The sequence below is a fragment of the Osmerus eperlanus genome, chromosome 10 (assembly GCF_963692335.1).
Source record: "Osmerus eperlanus chromosome 10, fOsmEpe2.1, whole genome shotgun sequence".
NCBI lineage: Eukaryota > Metazoa > Chordata > Actinopteri > Osmeriformes > Osmeridae > Osmerus > Osmerus eperlanus.
The window spans coordinates 2456776-2475466 of NC_085027.1; the positions used below are offsets into that span (position 1 = coordinate 2456776).

Sequence of the window (18691 nt, forward strand, 5' to 3'; positions counted from 1 at the left end):
TCTACCTCTCTCTCTCTGTGGACACACACCGCCACATGCTTTGAGTTCTCATGGCCAGGACTGTGATTGACACTGTTATGATGTCGTAGTGTTCCCGTTGCCTCGGTAACCCTCCCCCGCCGCCCCGGGCTTCCCGCAGGGGCCGGGGCGGCGATGCGGTAGCCAGCTGAGCCGAAGTGGGAGGGGAGGGGGGACAGTTCCAGAGTCAACTTTCCCAGCACAACAATACAGACTAGAAAACACTGCACGCAGCAACCGACAGGAAGGAAGAGCGAGGGAGGGAGGGAGGGAGGGAGGGACTTGACGTTCTGGAGAGGGTTCAAAAACTACACTTCTGCACGGGAGGGTCAACTTACTAAAAATAAATACTTGGCATGTAAAAAGTAGAACTTGTTCTCCTGCATCCAACTGATTTTAAATCGATGTCTGGTTGAACTTCAGGCTGCCTCCCTCACATCTGCCTCACATCATGGAGCTGACTTGGAAAACAGTTCCGAGTCAGCCTCAAGTCCCACTTACAATCCTGAAATACATCTGAGCACATGGACAGATATAGTCCCAAGTGAACATGATACAACAAAGGGATACTGTGTTTTTTTATGATTTGACACCTTTCAAAGTCTTAACTGGAGGCCACATTCATTCAAACCTGGCAACCCAACCTCTGCCAACCACACCTTTGGCGTTAACCTTGTAATCAGAGATGGGAAGTAACATACTACAAATACTTCATCACCGTACTTTATGCACCAGCACACCGTGGAGATGACTGTCTCACACTCCCTCCCTCCATTTTGCCACCTTCTCCTTTCTCTCTCCTTCGCTCTCTGTCTCCTTGGCCAAGGCTAACCAACTGCTTAATAATGGGTAGGGTTAACCTGCTAGTTATAGTTAGCTGTGACCATAATCCTAACTGACTTTACAGGGGGGAGACTTGGGAGGATGCATTATGCCATCTTTACACTGTTGTTACACGGTTGTTACCCTGTTATTAGACTTATTACACTTATTTACATTTAGTCATTTAGCAGACGCTCTTATCCAGAGCGACTTACATTAAGTACAGGGACATTCTCCCCGAGGCAAGTAGGGTGAAGTGCCTTGCCCAAGGACACAACGTCATTTGGCACAGCCGGGGAATCGAACTGGCAACCTTCAGATTACTAGCCCGCTTCCCTAACCGCTCAGCCACCTGACTTACTTATGTTGTTGTTACCAGCATGACAGTAAAACGGGTAGTAGTAATGGCTACATTTTGCTTAAATACATGTCAGAGCCCATACTTCTTTAACTTGAGTGAAAGTGTAGTCAGTACTTCAACTTTTACCAGTCTTTTTAAACATGAGTATCTGTATTTCTACTTGAGTGAATGTGTTACTTTTGCCATCTTTGCTTATAATGCTACACTAAGTAGATTTTCTTTATTTATAGTTATGTAGAGCATAGAATTACATTAGATATTAAAAACATGAAACTGCTAAAGGGTACTTATTGCACCACACACTTTTTCTGTTCTAAGAACTTCAGGAATCGAGGCACCTGATCTAGACCTGAATATTCTACCTCAAATAAGCCAACCAATTAACTTCACCAATTAATGAGATTGTAATGAGACGCAAACCAACACCCTAACCCATCTTCCTCTCTCTTCGGAGGGTGTACATGGGCTTCTCAGCACCATTGATATGCTAGCAAATCTCCCAGGGAGAAATAGCTTTTAACAAGTCCAATACCCCAGCTGCTTTTCTGGCACCCAGTTTAAACATGAGTGAATGATATATGAGGAATGCATTGCATACCAGTGAGAGATTGAAGCTGAGCGCTGAAGCTGTAGTCTAGCTGCTATTGTCCGGTAAAACCCTGCCTCATCCACCATACGAGAAAACAAACAAGGAAGACACATTGCTGGGGGCGGAGCCCCGCCTGTTTATTGATGGTGCGTGAGCAGTAGAAAAACGTAATGGGGCTTTAGAAGCCATTCATGGTGCCAGGAGGAACAACAAGGTGGATTTGTAGGTGCAACGTGACGGTGTCAACTGCCATCGTCCTAGCAACGTGACAGTTTGTAAGCTGCCATCGTTCTGTGAATCTTTGAGTTCCGCTGAAAGACGTGAAGATGTGGGTATCTAGGCAACAGATACTCACCATAACATTTTGAACAGCAAGTCACAAACAAGAGACTTCCTTAAAAAAATATTTAAAAAAACTTACACATTTAAGTGGCGTCATTATGAAAAAGTCATATAAAATTAAGGTTTCAGTAACAAAGTGTAGACCTGGGACAAAAAAGTTAAGTTACATACAGTACAAATGTACATAGTCCTTCATTTATAAAGACTGACGACAGGATTAAACCTTTGGCATCCAATGTTTAAATATGAATAAATAGGAGTAATACAAAAAAGCTGCGCTTCAATTACGATTGTTGTGCCAACGCCACAGAGTTCAAGTGATAAACAGAATAAATGATCTAAGGTAACAAAGTCACAAGAGTATTGGATTGTATGGTGGTTATAAAAGTTAATGAGTGGTAGCTGGGGAATATTTACTCCCACACACACTGTACATACAGTGGCTTCTCTTCTGTGGTGTTTGCATAGGTTGTGTCAAGACTCAATGCTACTCCAAGAGATGGTCTCTGCTCTCGTAGGCCTTGCATCCAAACCAGCCAGACACCCAACCCTCCGGAGCCCTGCCGCGACCCACCAGTGCCCAGGGAGCGGTGCTCCGTCCTGGGTTGGTCTAGGTCATCGAAGTGCCTGTCCTGGAGCCCTGCTGCTCCAGGGCTCGACGGGTGGCCTGCTTGCGTCTTCCTCCCATGCCCGGGCTGTCGCCGAGGGGCTCCAGAGGCTCTCCGCTGCTCCGGCTGACGAACACGCTGGGGGCATGAGCGACCGTCATCTCAAACCTCTGCTCCGCCGCCCTGCCCCCCCGCACGGACGAGGTCTTCCTCCTGGCCCGGGGCTGCGGCGAGGGCAGGGGGAGGAGCCTGCTCATGGCGGGGAACGGCAGGGCTCGCTGCGAGGACGAGGAGGCGGCGGCGTCCGCACCTCCCGAGGACACCCCCGCCACGGAGGAGGTGCCCAGCCGAGCCAGCGCCACGGGGATCTCGTCCAGCGACTCTGCGGAGTCAGAGTGGTACTCAGCAGGGGGCCCGGCTGCCTGGACGGGGAGGCCGGGGGCCAGTGGGGGCAGGGAGGCCCGCATGGGGAAGGCTGGGAAGGGGAGCCTCTGGCTCAGAGACACGGCCGTGGGAATAGCTGTTACACTGCTGGGCTCTACTGGAGACGACAGGATGGGAACAACACAGTCACTACTCACAACACCCTGCTACCGGAGAATAACACAGTACGAGTCTGGCGACGGCAGGACGACAGACACAAGTGGACTCAGACACAAGGGTCATGCTGGAGGAAAACATGCACTCCACCACCAGGACAATGGGACCAGAGTACTTCCTGGTGTAGTTTCCAGACCAGGAAGAACTCAAGACCCAGCTATGGCGTACACACAGCAAGCATCTACAGTGTGTGTGTGTGTGTGCTCCTCACCAGGCTCTGTAGTGTTGAAGGCTGGCCCCCTGTTGCTGCTGGTCTCAGTGGAGCGGTCGTTGATCACCTCTGCCGGCACCTTGTGCATTTTCTTTTTCTTCTTCTGCAGAACCAACAGCATCAACCATGACCACACGGCATCAACCATGACCACACGGTATGAATGATGGTAGCGGTCACTTAGACCTGCCATGTGAGAGTTTGCCTCAACTTCCCTTATCTGGGTGCACTGTGTGTGTGTGTGTGTGTGTGTGTGTGTGTGTGTGTGTGTGTGTGTGTGGGAGGGGAGTCTGTGTAAGTGTGGGGGTGTGTGTGAGGGGGGTCTGTGTAAGTGTGGGGGTGTGTGTGAGGGGGGTCTGTGTAAGTGTGTGGGAGAGGGGTGTGTGTGTGAGGGGGGTCTGTGTAAGTGTGTGTGTATGTGGGAGAGGGGTGTGTGTGTGGGAGGGAGGGTGGTCTGTGTAAGTGTGTCTGTGTGTGTGTGTGTGTGGGAGGGGGGTCTGTGTAAGTGTGTCTGTGTAAGTGTGTGTGTGTGTGTGGGAGGGGGGTCTGTGTAAGTGTGTCTGTGTAAGTGTGTGTGTGTGTGTGGGAGGGGGGTCTGTGTAAGTGTGTGTGTGTGTGTGTGTGTGTGTGGGAGGGGGGTCTGTAAGTGTGCAGTGCGGTTGCCTCCTCACCTGAGTGCGTTTGTGAGGCCTCTGAGCTGCAGTGCTCTCTGCAGACACGCTGGGCAGGGCCTCCTCTTCAACCGCCCTGCTGGACGAACTCCTCACCCTCCCGTTGCCATAGAACCTGACACACAACACACACACAGCCATGGGGAAGTTACCACACACACACTGATGGAGAACTTACGACACACATGCTTACAACACAAGCTTGTCAACTCTGTGCGCCAAGAGCATAAATCACAACTGGGATGACAAAGCGCATATGGCTGCAGACAGACTCTAGTACAGTTCAAGTCTGCTGCTTTTTACTGTTCAACCTTTTTTCCCCCTCTCCTTACAAAGTGTTTCCTCCTGTATTAGTGCGGATAGTTAACTAAACACCAATTCCCAGAAGCCCTTTTGTCTGGAGGAATACGAAGCGGGCGGCCACACTGCTCCGGAGATTGTGGGGCTGCTGCATCGATGCGCTCGTTAAGCTACCTTCCGTAGTTAAACGAACTTTTACTGGACGCTTAAGTGGTGTTGAGTTGTGAACGGGCCTGACTTGACACAGCTTTACCGCCGAGAATCAGGAATGTTTGTGGTTCGAGAGAAAAAAATAAAATAAATGTCTGTTAGTGTTCAGCTAGCTAGCTCCGCAACAACGGAACACAACAGCAACCATGACAACAGCTGAGGGATAAGGTATCTACTGCGCCGTGCTGTCAAACCAGCCCATTCAAAATATTATCACAGGAACAGATGTGGGTCCATTAGGGTGAAACGCTAATGTTTCGTATGCTACGCGACTATCCCGTTTCAGCAATGTGGCGGATTTAGGGGAGCAGAAGTCAAATTCTGGTGTGCAAAACGGATTTGGACCGGTCTGCAATGTGTGTGAGTTTACAGATGTCCAGAGTGAGTTTCCAAAACTGGGGAATATTTAGGTTGCGACATCACTGTGTAATATTCACTCAAGTTACCAACATTGACGGGGAAAGGAGTATTAAATGTCGGAATGCTCCAAGCATATTTATTTGAAATGGCATAGCCAACAAAGAAAAAGCATTTCAATTTATCAGTCGTAATAAATAGACCTATGCTCCAAACTACTCAGGCCTTACTAATGCTGCAGACACATCTCTAGCTGTTTGCCCACCTAAGACTGCAGCATAAACCCCACTGTAAGACAAACACACATTGGTATAGTAGGCGTGTTTTGCCCTGAAGTCATGTTGGTTTTGGCCTCAGGCCTGTACACACACACACACACACACACACACACACACACACACACACACACACACACACACACACACACACACACACACACACAACCCTGCCTTCTTGTGTAACTGACGCCTTAGGTATGCATTCTCCTCATAAGACTTCTGAACACTGAGGTGTCTATCAGCAGTTAAACCTAAAGTATATGTACCGACTGCACAGGTGCACTGAGAAGCTTGTGAAGGTCATAAGAAATCAAATAATACATCAAACTTAATTGTGTTTGATATTGGATCTCCTTCAAGCCCCTTCAGTTGGGAGGATTTTGAGGGCTGTTTCTGTAAATAAGTGTCTCTGTGGGCCCTGTCCTGATTTGTAGTGCTTGGCCCCGAGTCCTGCAGGCAACCTAAAAATAAAAAATGTTGCCTTCATTCAGGCTCTTTCTCCTATTCACTCACACACCTCTTAAATCAGGGCCTTGCCAGGAGAGATGCAAGAAGCTAAGCAGCTAATGGTCCCTGCCTTAAATGAGCCATTTAGTCCAGGATGTGAATCTATTACTAAAGTCTGAGTGTGTGTGGTGGTTATTTATGACGTGGCCCCCTGCTACTGACTAACATGTGGACCTTCTCCCTTTATTCAGTCTCACTGAGGGTTTACCGCCCTATACCATTTAAGTCATGCCGGATTTTTTTTTGCACAATTTGTTTTCACGAAAGACAAATGGTTGCTGTGACAACGGACATGGGAACTCTGCGTTTTTCTTGAAAGCAAAATTACAGCTAATGTGCTTTGAAGCTGTTTACCGTGTCTTATGAACACGGTAAACGTGTATGGACCTAGCCTTCAGGGAGAACCCAGCCTCAAGGGAGGAGGACCCAGCCTCGAGGAGGACCCAGCCTCGAGGAGGACCCAGCCTCGAGGAGGACCCAGCCTCGAGGAGGACCCAGCCTCGAGGAGGACCCAGCCTCGAGGAGGACCCAGCCCCGAGGAGGACCCAGCCTCCAGGGAGGACCCAGCCTCCAGGGAGGATCAGCCTTCAGGGAGGACCAGCCTTCAGGGAGGACCAGCCTCCAGGGAGGATCAGCCTTCAGGGAGGACCAGCCTTCAGAGAGGACCAGCCTTCAGGGAGGACCAGCCTTCAGGGAGGATCAGCCTTCAGGGAGGACCAGCCTTCAGGGAGGATCAGCCTTCAGGGAGGACCAGCCTTCAGAGAGGACCAGCCTTCAGGGAGGACCAGCCTTCAGGGAGGATCAGCCTTCAGGGAGGACCAGCCTTCAGGGAGGATCAGCCTTCAGGGAGGACCAGCCTTCAGGGAGGACCAGCCTTCAGGGAGGATCAGCCTTCAGGGAGGACCAGCCTTCAGGGAGGATCAGCCTTCAGAGAGGACTATCTACGGCTTTCCTACGATTATAGGCTGAAACTGGAAGGAGGACACTTTGAAGATGTGCAGGTGCTCTAAACACCATAAACACAGACTACTTACAACTGACAGTTCAGTACTTTCATGTTTGAATTCTGAGTCTGTTGACACATAAAAAAAACGATGGGATTTAGAAACAATTGTGCATGTCAATTTGGTTTGGGTTGTTTTTCTATTATCGGTCTGCATTTTCTTGAGACTGAAGAAAATTAAGAACATGCACAGAAGGAGGGATTACTCACATCCCTGGCAACCCAACGCTCTCTGGTACTAAGAGCACTAATTGAACTGTAGTCAAACAACACTAATACTATTACTCACTCACACCACATGCTGGAATCACAGTCCAATTTCAAATGTCCCAACTTGTCTTTTTATATCGTTATATCACTCCACTTTCACTTGACTGTCTGTGCCTTTAAGTTCTCTGGTACCACTGGGCATCATCTTGTGGTTTTGTCAAGCAACAACATTTTTCACAGGCTGGGAGGAAAACCTTTAAAAAGTGATTTAAATTATTTTACTTTAATGAGGTGTTGGTGGATTGACTGAATTAGGGCTAAATAAACTACAGCCAGCCAAAGACAATTGTGTGAGGGCGACAGTATAGCAGCCAGTAAAAACTAAGAGAAAGCCCTTTCAGTATTAACACCACTGTCCACTGGAGAATAATAATATAATAAAAAATTGGACAAGTTAATAAAAAAATAAAATAAAGATATCTTACTCTGGACCCCCTCTACCTCCCATAATGGTAGGGTCCTCCACCTCCACCTCAGGGTTGGTATAGCCCAATGTCCCTGAATAGCTTACATCCTAAAAGAGAGGAAAACGGAAACAGAGAAAAGAGATAGAAAGTTAATAGTTTGTTAGCTACTCACACAACTATGTAGACCATATGGATAATTTAATAAAAAAATAATTGCGTATGACTGAAAAGGAGTTGACATCATCACTTTTAGACGGTTAGCGTTGTCTGATGGAAAACAGAAGGGCCGATTCTGTAGAAACTATTTAGAGGGTTTAGCTCTAAGCTTTAAAATGGTCCCAACATCCCCTTCTCACAACCAGGTCTCATTCCCCATCTTTCAATCTGCTGGTTAAAAGAATGATAGTGGGGAGGGAACCTCCTAAAATCTGAAAGTGAATTCATTTCATGGACGCTTCTTTAAGCAAACGTCATAACCAGAGTTTGGGGAGGGAGGGTGGGGCACAGTGAGGTAAACATGTTCTTCTGAACACTTAACGTCATTAGTGAAATACCATGACACAGACCAGACAACCCTGTCAGCCACAGGCAATGTCACTGCCAGAGGCGTGTCCAAATGGCACGAGGCTGAGGCTTGAGGTTGCCTGCGTGGGAGCGCTGTGTGGTTTTGTGGGGTGGGTGAGAGGGCTCTGTGCGCTCTCCCTTGGTAAGGCTGCTCTGAGTGTATGTGGGGGGGGGGGGGGTTCCATGGCTCCCCAGTCCTGTCAAGCTACATGACTCAGCACAGCAGCCTGTAGCAGTCCTGCTGATTAAACAGCTCCCAGAATGCACTGGGTCACCGGAATGTTCCACAGGAAGAGGAAGTCACCTCATAACCCCCTCGCATACCAATACACAGTTCTTTCCTATACTGAATAACAAGGGAGCCACATTTAGTCATTTCCTCATCATTTGGAAGGAATCCTCAGGAGAAGCTTCCGGATGAATGTTCTAGGATGGACACACAGACACACAGATAAGGTGCTGACAAGCCCTCTGTCTTATTAGCACAGCGCACAACAGCCGGGTCGCCATGGGTTACGGTAGCTCCACAGCAGCTGTGTCCGAGGGTAACCTCTACCGTCCTGGCTTTGGGGTGAATTGATATGCACGTTGCACCAACTGACCTTCAGCGATGTGCTGAGTTTGGTATGTCGACGTAGGTGCTGTCTGAAACCTTAAGCTTGAGACTGAAGGTGTCAATGAGGAGTGACATCATCCCTCCATTTAATACACCAGCATGCCCTAGTTTCTTTAATTTGATGCTTTGCATGTCCTATAAACCAAGGTGCTGTGCAGTGTGCATGCACTGCAATGCGTGTGTGTGGGGGCCTACATGTACCGAGTGTATCATTGGAGAGAACGGGTATCTGAGCACACTAATTAGGACATACAGACCTGTGAATCCCATTAAAGATGGATGCACTTTGCCCCGGAAGCTTTGTGTGTGTGTGTTCACTACAGGTGTATCCGTTTCAGCTCCTGAATGGAGTGATATCCTCTGATAAGACTTTAAGTGAACTATAGACGAGGAGGTGAGGGGAGAGAAGGGCGAGGAGAACGTTACTAGACTGCAAAGGGAGCTGTGGGAAATGATGTCATACGTAATGACATCAGTATCATTTCGTCTGGTGCCTTTGTCAGGATGTTCTCTCTGTGTGAATGAATTGATAGCATTGGAGGAAGGAAAGGGATCTTAAAGGGTAGGCAGTAACAACACAATGGCTGCCATACGGCAAGCAAAAGGTCAGGACAAAGTGATTTGTTGCTATGGCTAGGCAAAGTGGGTATTGCCATCAAATGACATTAGGCTAGTCATAAAACACAGACGTTATGAAAGCTGTGCGCTCCAGCCGGCCTAATGGTGTCTGGGAAAGAGAAGTTATTGTAGGTGCTGAAAGGCACACTGGGTGTAAGGGTCCATTACTACCTAACAGTGAGAGGGTAGGAAGCCAATTAGGTTTAAGAGAAACAACAAGACAGGGGTGGTTTCAGTGAGTGTGGTCGTCTCCGGTGCGTTGTGACTGGCAGCGCGCGGCAGGACGTGAGCTGTACCTTGATGAGGTTGAGTTTGGGAGGGCCAGCCTCCGTGTCTTTCCTGGTGTCTCTGGCTTCCTGTCGGTGGCGCTGCCTGACGATGTACTCAAAGGTGCTCAACCTGTTCCACACTGGAAGAGAGAGGGAGGAGTGTGAACACACACACACGCACTCACAGACCCCTCTGCCCCCTCCCTACACACCCCCCCCCCCCCACACACACACGCTCACAGACCCCTCCCTACACACCCCCACACACACACACCTGTCTTCTGACTACAGCTACAGTACATGAGATATGGAACTAACCACCTATCTCTGTCATTTCTGTACTTCATCAATCTGTCATCTACAGTGGGTCGTACATGGTGTTCTAAGCTCCAGTGAAACTGTCTCCAGCCTTCTCTCTCCTGCCCCCTGGTGGAAGCTCCTCACATACCGCAACTTACTGAAGTTTACTTAACTTTAAATGAATAAATGAGTACTTTACTTACTTTTCCCCAAACATCAACACAACAAGAAAATGGGCTTACACTGCACACACCTCTACCTACCATGATAACCCGACCCTCCACACTGCTCTACCTACCAGATGGCTGAGCGGTTAGGGAATCGGGCTAGTAATCTGAAGGTTGCCAGTTGGATTCCCAACCGTGCCAAATGACGTTGTGTCCTTGGGCAAGGCACTTCACTCTACTTGCCTCGGGGGGAATGTCCCTGTACTTACTGTAAGTCGCTCTGGATAAGAGCGTCTGCTAAATGACTAAATGTAAATGTAACATGAAAAGTAGCCCCTTCATGTTCTCTGTGGTGCGTTTCTTTGTTTCTCCTCCCCTGACATTGCCCACAGCCAGGCAGGCAGTGTTGGCGCCAATTAGCTAATTCTCATGTGTGACACCGAGCCATTTATAGGCCCTTGTGGATCTTCATGCTAAGGTTACACTGGGTGCTGCCATGGGCACAGCTAGACTGGTCGCTACCCTGGAAGAGGACTTGCTGGAGAGATCCAGTGAGAGAAAACAAGCTAGGCTGTAGACTTAAGCTTGAACATGAAGACAAAGATGGGGACTTACTGATTATTATTCAATTTATTATTATTAAGTGGGTTTAGGTTTATCAACAACAATCTCCTATTCATCGAACAGGAGATTACACTAACTGTATTTGGCCTTGAGCACATGTCAAATCAGGCTAATTGGAAGAGATAGGCTTATTTAAATAGAGCCTAGTGTGTGTAAACAAAGCAGCAGCCTGCTACAGGATGGAATTATGGGCTGTTATCAGAAGGTGTGAGCGTGTGCTTGTGGTGTCCATGGTAACCAGGCCAAGCACTTGACTGGTCAGCGCTGTCTCAACCAACTGGGATTTGACAGAGTACCCACAACACACTCACACATGCAAAAACACGAACACACGCACTTTCACACACACAAATCCAAGCATGCATGAGCACATACACACCCTCTCTTACACACACCCTCTCTTACTCTTACACACACACACACACATACTCACACACACAGAACCAATGCCTGTTTGACCAACAGCAGGTCACTGCAGGGGCACTGACATACTGTTTGACATACGCAGTCCCTCTGTTCTGTTGCGTGAGATAATAGGAGTTATTGTGCTGGCTATCATAGGAGCTCAGGGGAGTATTGGCAGAGGGTGAAGAGGTGTAGTTTACTGTGACATTTTCTTATTAGGCTTTGTGCTATTGCTGCTACTGCAGACACGGCTAGATGGGTAAGGTGTGAGTTACAGCTGTCCATACAAAACACACTGTATGAGGAATTATAGGACATTGTACAGAATCACTCAGGATCTGTGATGCAGTCTGTACTTCAGAGTTTAGTGAATACATGCTGGTCACTTCAGGTGTGAATGGGCTTCTGTATAAGGGAGCTTGAGCTTGGAGATTATTCAAGTATGAAAGTGCAACACAGACAGACATACAATGACAGACAGGAATACTGTACATACATACATACATACATACATACAGACAGACAGGGCCAGACAGATCGAGACATGCAGGCAGGGACAGACAGGCAGAACAGACACAGGCCCAGACAGGCAGGGCCAGAGAGAGACAGGCAGGGCCAGAGAGAGACAGGCAGGGCCAGAGAGAGACAGGCAGGGCCAGAGAGAGAGAGATGGGCAGGTCCAGAGAGAGATAGGGCCAGAGAGAGAGAGATAGGCAGGGCCAGAGAGAGAGATAGGGCCAGAGAGAGAGAGAGATAGGCAGGGCCAGAGAGAGAGAAGCAGGGCCAGAGACAGACAGGCAGGGCCAGAGAGAGACAGGCAGGGCCAGAGAGAGACAGGCAGGGCCAGAGAGAGACAGGCAGGGCCAGAGAGAGAGAGACAGGCAGGACCAGAGAGAGAGAAGCAGGGCCAGAGACAGACAGGCAGGGCCAGAGAGAGACAGACAGGGCCAGAGAGAGACAGGCAGGGCCAGAGAGAGAGAGATAGGCAGGGCCAGAGAGAGAGAGACAGGCAGGACCAGAGAGAGAGAAGCAGGGCCAGAGACAGACAGACAGGGCCAGAGAGGGCCAGCCAGACTTACTGAGGTAGATGTGGAAGCAGAGCAGATGGCCCAGCAGCAGGGCGCAGAGCAGGCCCATCGCCACGGTGATGCCGGCCATGGCAGGAATGGCCGCTCCCGCCGTGGAGACCGGCGCCACGGGAAGGAACACGAACCACACCACCGTCTCGTTCTTCACTGCAGCGGGACGGGGGACAAGACACAGCTAGAAAAGCCACCGCAAGCCTCTGATGTTTCTCATGCTTTTGTTGTATTTCCGGACATGCGTGTCAAATGTAACTTTTAAATGCTGCTCTGTTGCCTTTCTTGACCAAGTCTCCCTTGAAACAGGTCTTTATGTTTTTCCCCTGGTTAAATGAAGCCTACACGTTGACATTTGTACGTTGTTTACAGCAGCGGCCTAGGTGGCCCTTTGCTGCACGTCTCTCTCTATCTCTCTCTCTCTCTCTCTTTACTGTCACACTTCACCTTAGTTATCAATCCAATAAAACATAAAAAAATCCCCCAAAATCAATACAAATATATATACATTAAGTTTTTAAGTGTTTATTTGATACGTTTTCCCCACACTTTCATATTTACCTCTTAAACACACTCACTGTATTTCACACAGACATCTACTCATACCTACTGCCCTCTTGCACAGGTTCTGAAATGTCAATCGTGTGTGACTGTGAGCAACAGCACAGCGATGTGTGACAGGGGCCTTGATGTTTACCTTGAAAGTGTTTGTCAGTGCGCAGCTTGGAGGGATCCAAGAAGAATTCAATAAACACGTAGCTGGCGATGACCACCACCAGGACTATACCCAGCAGGGCAGAGATGACACTGTTGAGGAAAAGCCTAGGGGGTGCGAAAGGAGGAGAGGTAGACCTTATCCCTCTTTTTGCCACCACCGGATTGTAGTTAAACAGACCAGCATGGTGTAGGGAAACACACACATACACAGGCAAGAATATGGTCTGCAGTGCCCAGACACATGATAATCAAACAGGATTACCCTCTCAGGTTATTAGCATAGATCCTTCCTATGCTAGGGCTAGGTCCTTCCTATGCTAGGGCTAGATCCTTACTATGCTAGGGCTAGATCCTTACTATGCTAGGGCTAGATCCTTACTATGCTAGGGCTAGTTCCTTCCTTTGCTAGGGCTAGATCCTTACTATGCTAGGGCTAGTTCCTTCCTTTGCTAGGGCTAGATCCTTACTATGCTAGGGCTAGATCCTTACTAGGCTAGGGCTAGATCCTTACTAGGCTAGGGCTAGGTCCTTACTATGCTAGGGCTAGATCCTTACTATGCTAGGACTAGATCCTTACTATTCTAGGGCTAGGTCCTTACTATGGTTACTGTATAATTATTCAAATACCATCATGACCAACAACACAATATATTTATTCATGTGTTGGCCACATCTGGTATGCGTTTCTTAGGAAAGGGCATCAAATGATATACAACTGTGACTTTATTTGTGCTTTTAACCCTTGTGCTGCCTTCGGTTCACACTGTAGCTGTTCGGTTCATGACGAACCATCGTTGTGTTTACCCAATTTTACCCAATACAAAAACAAATAAAAATAATTTTCTTTTAACCTTTGCAATGTGGGGGGTCTGAGACAGCCCAACGGTTAAAAGAAAATGCTTCACTTTGTTTTTGTATGCAGTAAATTCGTCGCAATACGACGGTGGGTCACAATGACTGATGGGTCAGAATGACCCGAAGATAACACAAGGCTTAAAGACATGTGGCTACGCTAAAATGCCCCTAAGCATGAGAGAGTCTGGTCAAACTCAAGTCTGACATGGCTCTATGTTTCAAGCGCTGAATATTCTACTCGGGCCATGTTGTGCGAAATAAAATCTCAAAACCCAAAAACGAACAAGCTTCATTGTTTTGGGTTCACTGTTTGTAAATAATACATCTTAGATTAGACTGAGGCTTATCGTATTCCTTTCTCAATAATGCACGATAGAAAAACAAGTGACATTTACAAGCCTGTGTATGGTGTACTTTATCCATGAGTGTTTGAGCATGTGACAGGTCCCTAGAGGACTGTGACAGGTCCCTAGAGGACTGTGAGAAAAGGGAGAAAGATTGAGAGGAAAGGGAGAGAAAGAAGGGAGTGAGAGGGAGAGAAGGGAGATGTGAGAGAGAGAAGGGAGTGAGAGAGAGAGAAAAGGGAGAAAGATTGAGAGGAAAGGGAGAGAGAGAAGGGAGTGAGAGAGGGAGAGAAGGGAGTGAGAGAGAGAGAAGGGAGTGAGAGAGAGAAGGGAGTGAAAGAGAGAGAAAAGGGAGAGAGAGAGAAAAGGGAGAGAGAGAGGAAAGGGAGTGTGAGAGTAGGAGAAGAGAGACCCACCAATAGTTCCTGCTACCCACACAGTTGTTGAGCCACCTGCAGTGGTGGTCAAAGCTGGCCACACACTTGTTACAGGCACTGCAGTGCTTCGATTTGGGGCCCCTGCAACAGAAAGTGCATCCATTTATCACACATACACGCTTGCTCACACACACACACACATTTATTTATGTTGTTTAGAAGAAATTCTCACATAGCATTAGGTTGAAACTACATCGATTTTAAGATTTTAAACCACAACATAGGACGTGGGTTAGATGGATAATAGTCTAATTGCGGGGAGGTGCAGAACCAATGTACCTGTGTTTGCACTTGTTTCAAATGGAAAACATACCCCATGCATTGCTTGCACGTTTTCCATCTCTACGGCAACCTACTTACGGCTGCTGTTTGTAATCCCAGCAGACCAGAGTGAGTAATCTAAAACGACTGGTAGTTTAGCAGTGACAGCGCAGAAAGGGTGGTGATGGTGACGGAGTGGGGAGGAGGGGCAGCTCTACAAACAGGAGTCAGGTGGCTGAGCGGTAAGGGAGTCGGGCTAGTAATCTGAAGGTTGCCAGTTCGATTCCCGGTCATGCCAACTGACATTGTATCCTTGGGCAAGTCACTTCACCCTACTTGCCTCGGGGGAATGTCCCTGTACTTACTGTAAGTCGCTCTGGATAAGAGCGTCTGCTAAATGTAAATGTACAAACACACTTAGCGCTTTTTTTAAATTATGAACCGGAGCGTGAAATCCACTACTTCAGTCTCTTCCTCTCATCTTTCAGACACCTCCTCATCCCTCTCTCATCTTGCAGACACCTCCTCATCCCTCTCTCATCTTTCAGACACCTCCTCATCCCTCTCTCATCTTTCAGACACCTCCTCATCCCTCTCTCATCTTTCAGACAACTCCTCATCCCTCATCTTTCAGACACCTCCTCATCCCTCTCATCTTTCAGACACCTCCTCATCCCTCTCTCATCTTTCTTTCATCCCTAGGCTGGCATCCGCTGCTTTCTTCTCCCCCTCTTTACCACACCCTTTTCCTGTCCTCCTCCTCAGCCTCCTTCCTCTCCTCTCAGACTACTGCCCACGTTGTGGTCCTCCCCTCCACATCAACAGCAGCCTGCTTCTCAATTCTCTCGCCCTTCTTTTGTACTCTCTCGTTCGTTTCCCTTCTCTACCTGCCAATCGTCCATTCGTCTCTCTCCTCCTCATCATCTCTCTTCTCCATCCTTCTCTACCCCCCCACCCACACACTCCCCCCACTACCCCTCCCTCCACTGACCCCGTTACGAAGCGTGAAGTGCCAACAGGGATGGGAGATGCTGTCGTTGTCTGCCAGCTCACCTGACCTCGATTCACTCATGTTTTTTTTTTGGTTCCTCCTTAATCATTTCAGTGCGGTACAGAAAGCATGATCACCGAACATGTGACGATCAGCCTTCAGGCGAACGCCCATCGCAGCTGAATGCGCTGATTATTGAAACTCCAGTCTAGAACTGGCAGAGATCCTTCACGGACTACATCAGTGGATTGCATTTCTGCTATCTGCTAAAAGAGGCAGAACTGTGTCAGACACGATGTACAGTAACCTACTTTTGTGCCTATCCTTCTACGACACCCCTCTTATCTATTATTGATGACGATCTATAAAGTCTTATTTATTATCCATGAAGATGTAGGGCGTCTAGACTCACACGTCCACTTCGCAGAGGTAGCAATGGCAGTTCTCAATGACGTGGGCGTGTTTGGTCCGGTCGAAGACGGGCACTGGGCCCTTGTAGCTCTTGGCCCGCACGTTGTAGTCGGCGGGGTCGATGGAAACCGCCATCAGGTGGACAAACAGGTGACACACAAACATGATGCCCGTGCACTGGGGGACTGGGTGAAGGAGCAGTTGTTTTGCAAATATATATAGTTAGGGTGCCTGTGCCCATTATCAACACTCACACTGTTTCTATCTCTATCTCTTGTACTACACACATAGAATTTCTGACACTGAGACTATGGTTCATGGTATTCCAATGGGTCGTTTCGACAATGTACACTGTCCCCGACTATATGTCTATACATAAAATATATATCACATATTCTATGAGGTGACTCAAGTGACTGACACAAACACTGCAGCTATCCACGTTTCACGACGAGCTACAAACAGCGCAACAGGCTCGAAGACCCGTCAAAAGATACAATATAGCCCGCTGGTATCCAATGGGAAGGGAGGAGGGGGACGAACACTCCGAAGCCGGTGACTGCGAAGTATAGATAGAGGATCCAGGCCAGGAGCTGAAAGGGGTGCGGAGGCCAGCTCCAGCCGTTGGTGCGGGAGCACAGGGGCAGGTCAGCTCGCCGAGGGCCACCCTCGCTTACCGGGGCCGTACGATTGGGGTTCTTACTGCACACATCCATAGGGGGAGGGGTGGCCTTCTGCGGGCAAAGAATAGTACAGTGGAACACTGTCTGGTCATGGAACTTTGACAATTACAGACCGATCATATAGCATCTACTTCCCAATTACGTGTTGAGATGGGGGGGGGGGGTTAATTGCCGGTTATAGTCTTACAGTAGCTAAAGTGCGGATAACTCCGTTTGCTCTATATTCTGAATTTATGGACAGGTAACTACTAGATTGGTGTTGAATAAATGTGTCGACAAATAGAGGAAAACGGCGAAGGTTACTCACCTTTTCAACGCGGGTTGAATCGTGTTATGATGTGGTGGCGACGAGGTGATTTTGTCCGGGGCATTTTAGACTGAGATCACACGTGTGGGGTAACGTTAGCCTGGTGCGGGGTGTCAACAAGCAAGCCATCTCTCGACAAATCTTGAAACGTTATCCCTGTTCCATCAGCAGACAGCAAGTGCATCGCTACAACGTTAGACTAGTTACATTCCGTACAGTGGCAAGCTGCCGGCAACAGTACAGGCGCAACCACAACTGACTAGAGACTGAGGCGAATAGCCTGCTTTCAGTCTCACCATATGGTTTGCTAGATATTGCCTGTCAGAAAGCGTGCTAACAATCGCTAACGTTAGCTATTAGCTAAGGTACAATCTAGCCTCTCAAAGGGCTCGATATATTATTTACCTAACACAAGTAACCAACCTTATGTATTGTAGTGGTGGCAGTGGATGACTAGGCTTGATTATATGCTGCTAGCTAACAAACACTGGCTACGTTTGTTTGCTTTACGCTTTAGCTGCAGTTAGTTAGCTACTGTAGCTAGCTTGTCTAACTAGTGCTACAGTACCCCTTAGGCTAGGTAGTTAGTTACTTACTGGTTACTAGCTAGCTAGCTATCTAACGCTAGCTCATTTATTTTGTTTGGTAACGTTGTTGGATGCAAACCAATCAGCTACCTTGCACTCCAAATCATATTTTAATTATATCATATAACGGTACAGGTTATTTAGCTAGCTAGTCAAAGTGCTTTGAAAATCCTCTTCTCGACTCTACTCACAGCCCTTGGCTACGCTGTTTCCCTGGTAACGACCCAGCTACCATTTCTATTGGACGAGGCTACATATTAATCTTTGCCACTGAGATCCTATGAAGTCACAGATTCGGAGTCAGAAAAAAAATCGAGGTTCGCCACTACGTGGCGAAGTGTTGAGAGGAGACACAGACCGTAGATCAGTGCCTACCATGCGTTTCGCCCATAAACCACTGCTGGTAGCACTTACACAAGTGTACCACTAGATGCCAGAATTAGCCTAAAATCGGATCATACATGCAGACTCCTAGGCAACCTAATTTCCTGTCGGTACTGTAGTATGCCGTAGCTTTCATTCCTGTACCATGCTTTTCTCTGTTGGATTTATTAGGATTCCTCCGGTAGGAGGAACCTATTGTAATTTAATTTTACGGCGGCTGTGGCTCAGGGGGTAGAGAGGGTTGTCTGTTAATCGCAAGGTTGGCGGTTCGATCCCCGACTCCTCCTAGGTCATGTGCCGAAGTATCCTTGAGCAAGACTGAACCCCAAGTTGCTCCTGATTGGCAGGCCGGCGCCTTGCATGGTAGCTCGCTGCCGTCGGTATGTGTGAGTGAGAGTATGAATGGGTGAATGAGAGGCAAACATTGTAAAGCGCTTTGAGTGCCGCTAAGGTAGAAAAGCGCTATATAAATGCAGTCCAAATGCAGTCCATTTTACGTTACATACTCGGCACAGAAA

The 18691-nt window shown here is 48.2% G+C and overlaps 1 protein-coding gene across 2 annotated transcripts; it reads right to left on the minus strand.

Moving 5' to 3' along the window:
• Nucleotides 1–1902: 1902 nt before the first annotated feature.
• Nucleotides 1903–18143, minus strand: zdhhc1 (zinc finger DHHC-type containing 1). Of its 2 annotated transcripts, none has more exons than XM_062471579.1 (11): nucleotides 17203–18143; nucleotides 16710–16946; nucleotides 16214–16389; nucleotides 14529–14630; nucleotides 12894–13018; nucleotides 12197–12352; nucleotides 9649–9761; nucleotides 7573–7661; nucleotides 4223–4337; nucleotides 3552–3654; nucleotides 1903–3278 (listed from the first exon to the last, which is right to left on the minus strand). In XM_062471579.1, exons 2-11 carry the CDS (start codon nucleotides 16926–16928, stop codon nucleotides 2743–2745), a joined length of 1734 nt encoding a protein of 577 aa, XP_062327563.1. In that variant the 5' UTR covers nucleotides 16929–16946; nucleotides 17203–18143; the 3' UTR covers nucleotides 1903–2742. The 2 variants fall into 2 exon arrangements, with proteins under 2 accessions (XP_062327563.1, XP_062327562.1); XM_062471578.1 differs by having other exon boundaries at nucleotides 1903–3281; nucleotides 17203–18141.
• Nucleotides 18144–18691: the final 548 nt, after the last annotated feature.

Excerpts from the sequence above, each read along its gene's own strand:
- zdhhc1 (XM_062471578.1), bottom strand. The coding sequence starts at position 16,928 with ATGGATGTGTGCAGTAAGAACCCCAATCGTACGGCCCCGGTAAGCGAG. Across the intron at positions 13,019-14,528 it reads GTGGGTAGCAGGAACTATTG|GCTTTTCCTCAACAGTGTCA; the intron begins GTGGGTCTCTCT and ends CGCACCCCCTAG. Across the intron at positions 3,655-4,222 it reads GGCCTCACAAACGCACTCAG|AAGAAGAAAAAGAAAATGCA; the intron begins GTGAGGAGGCAA and ends TTGGTTCTGCAG.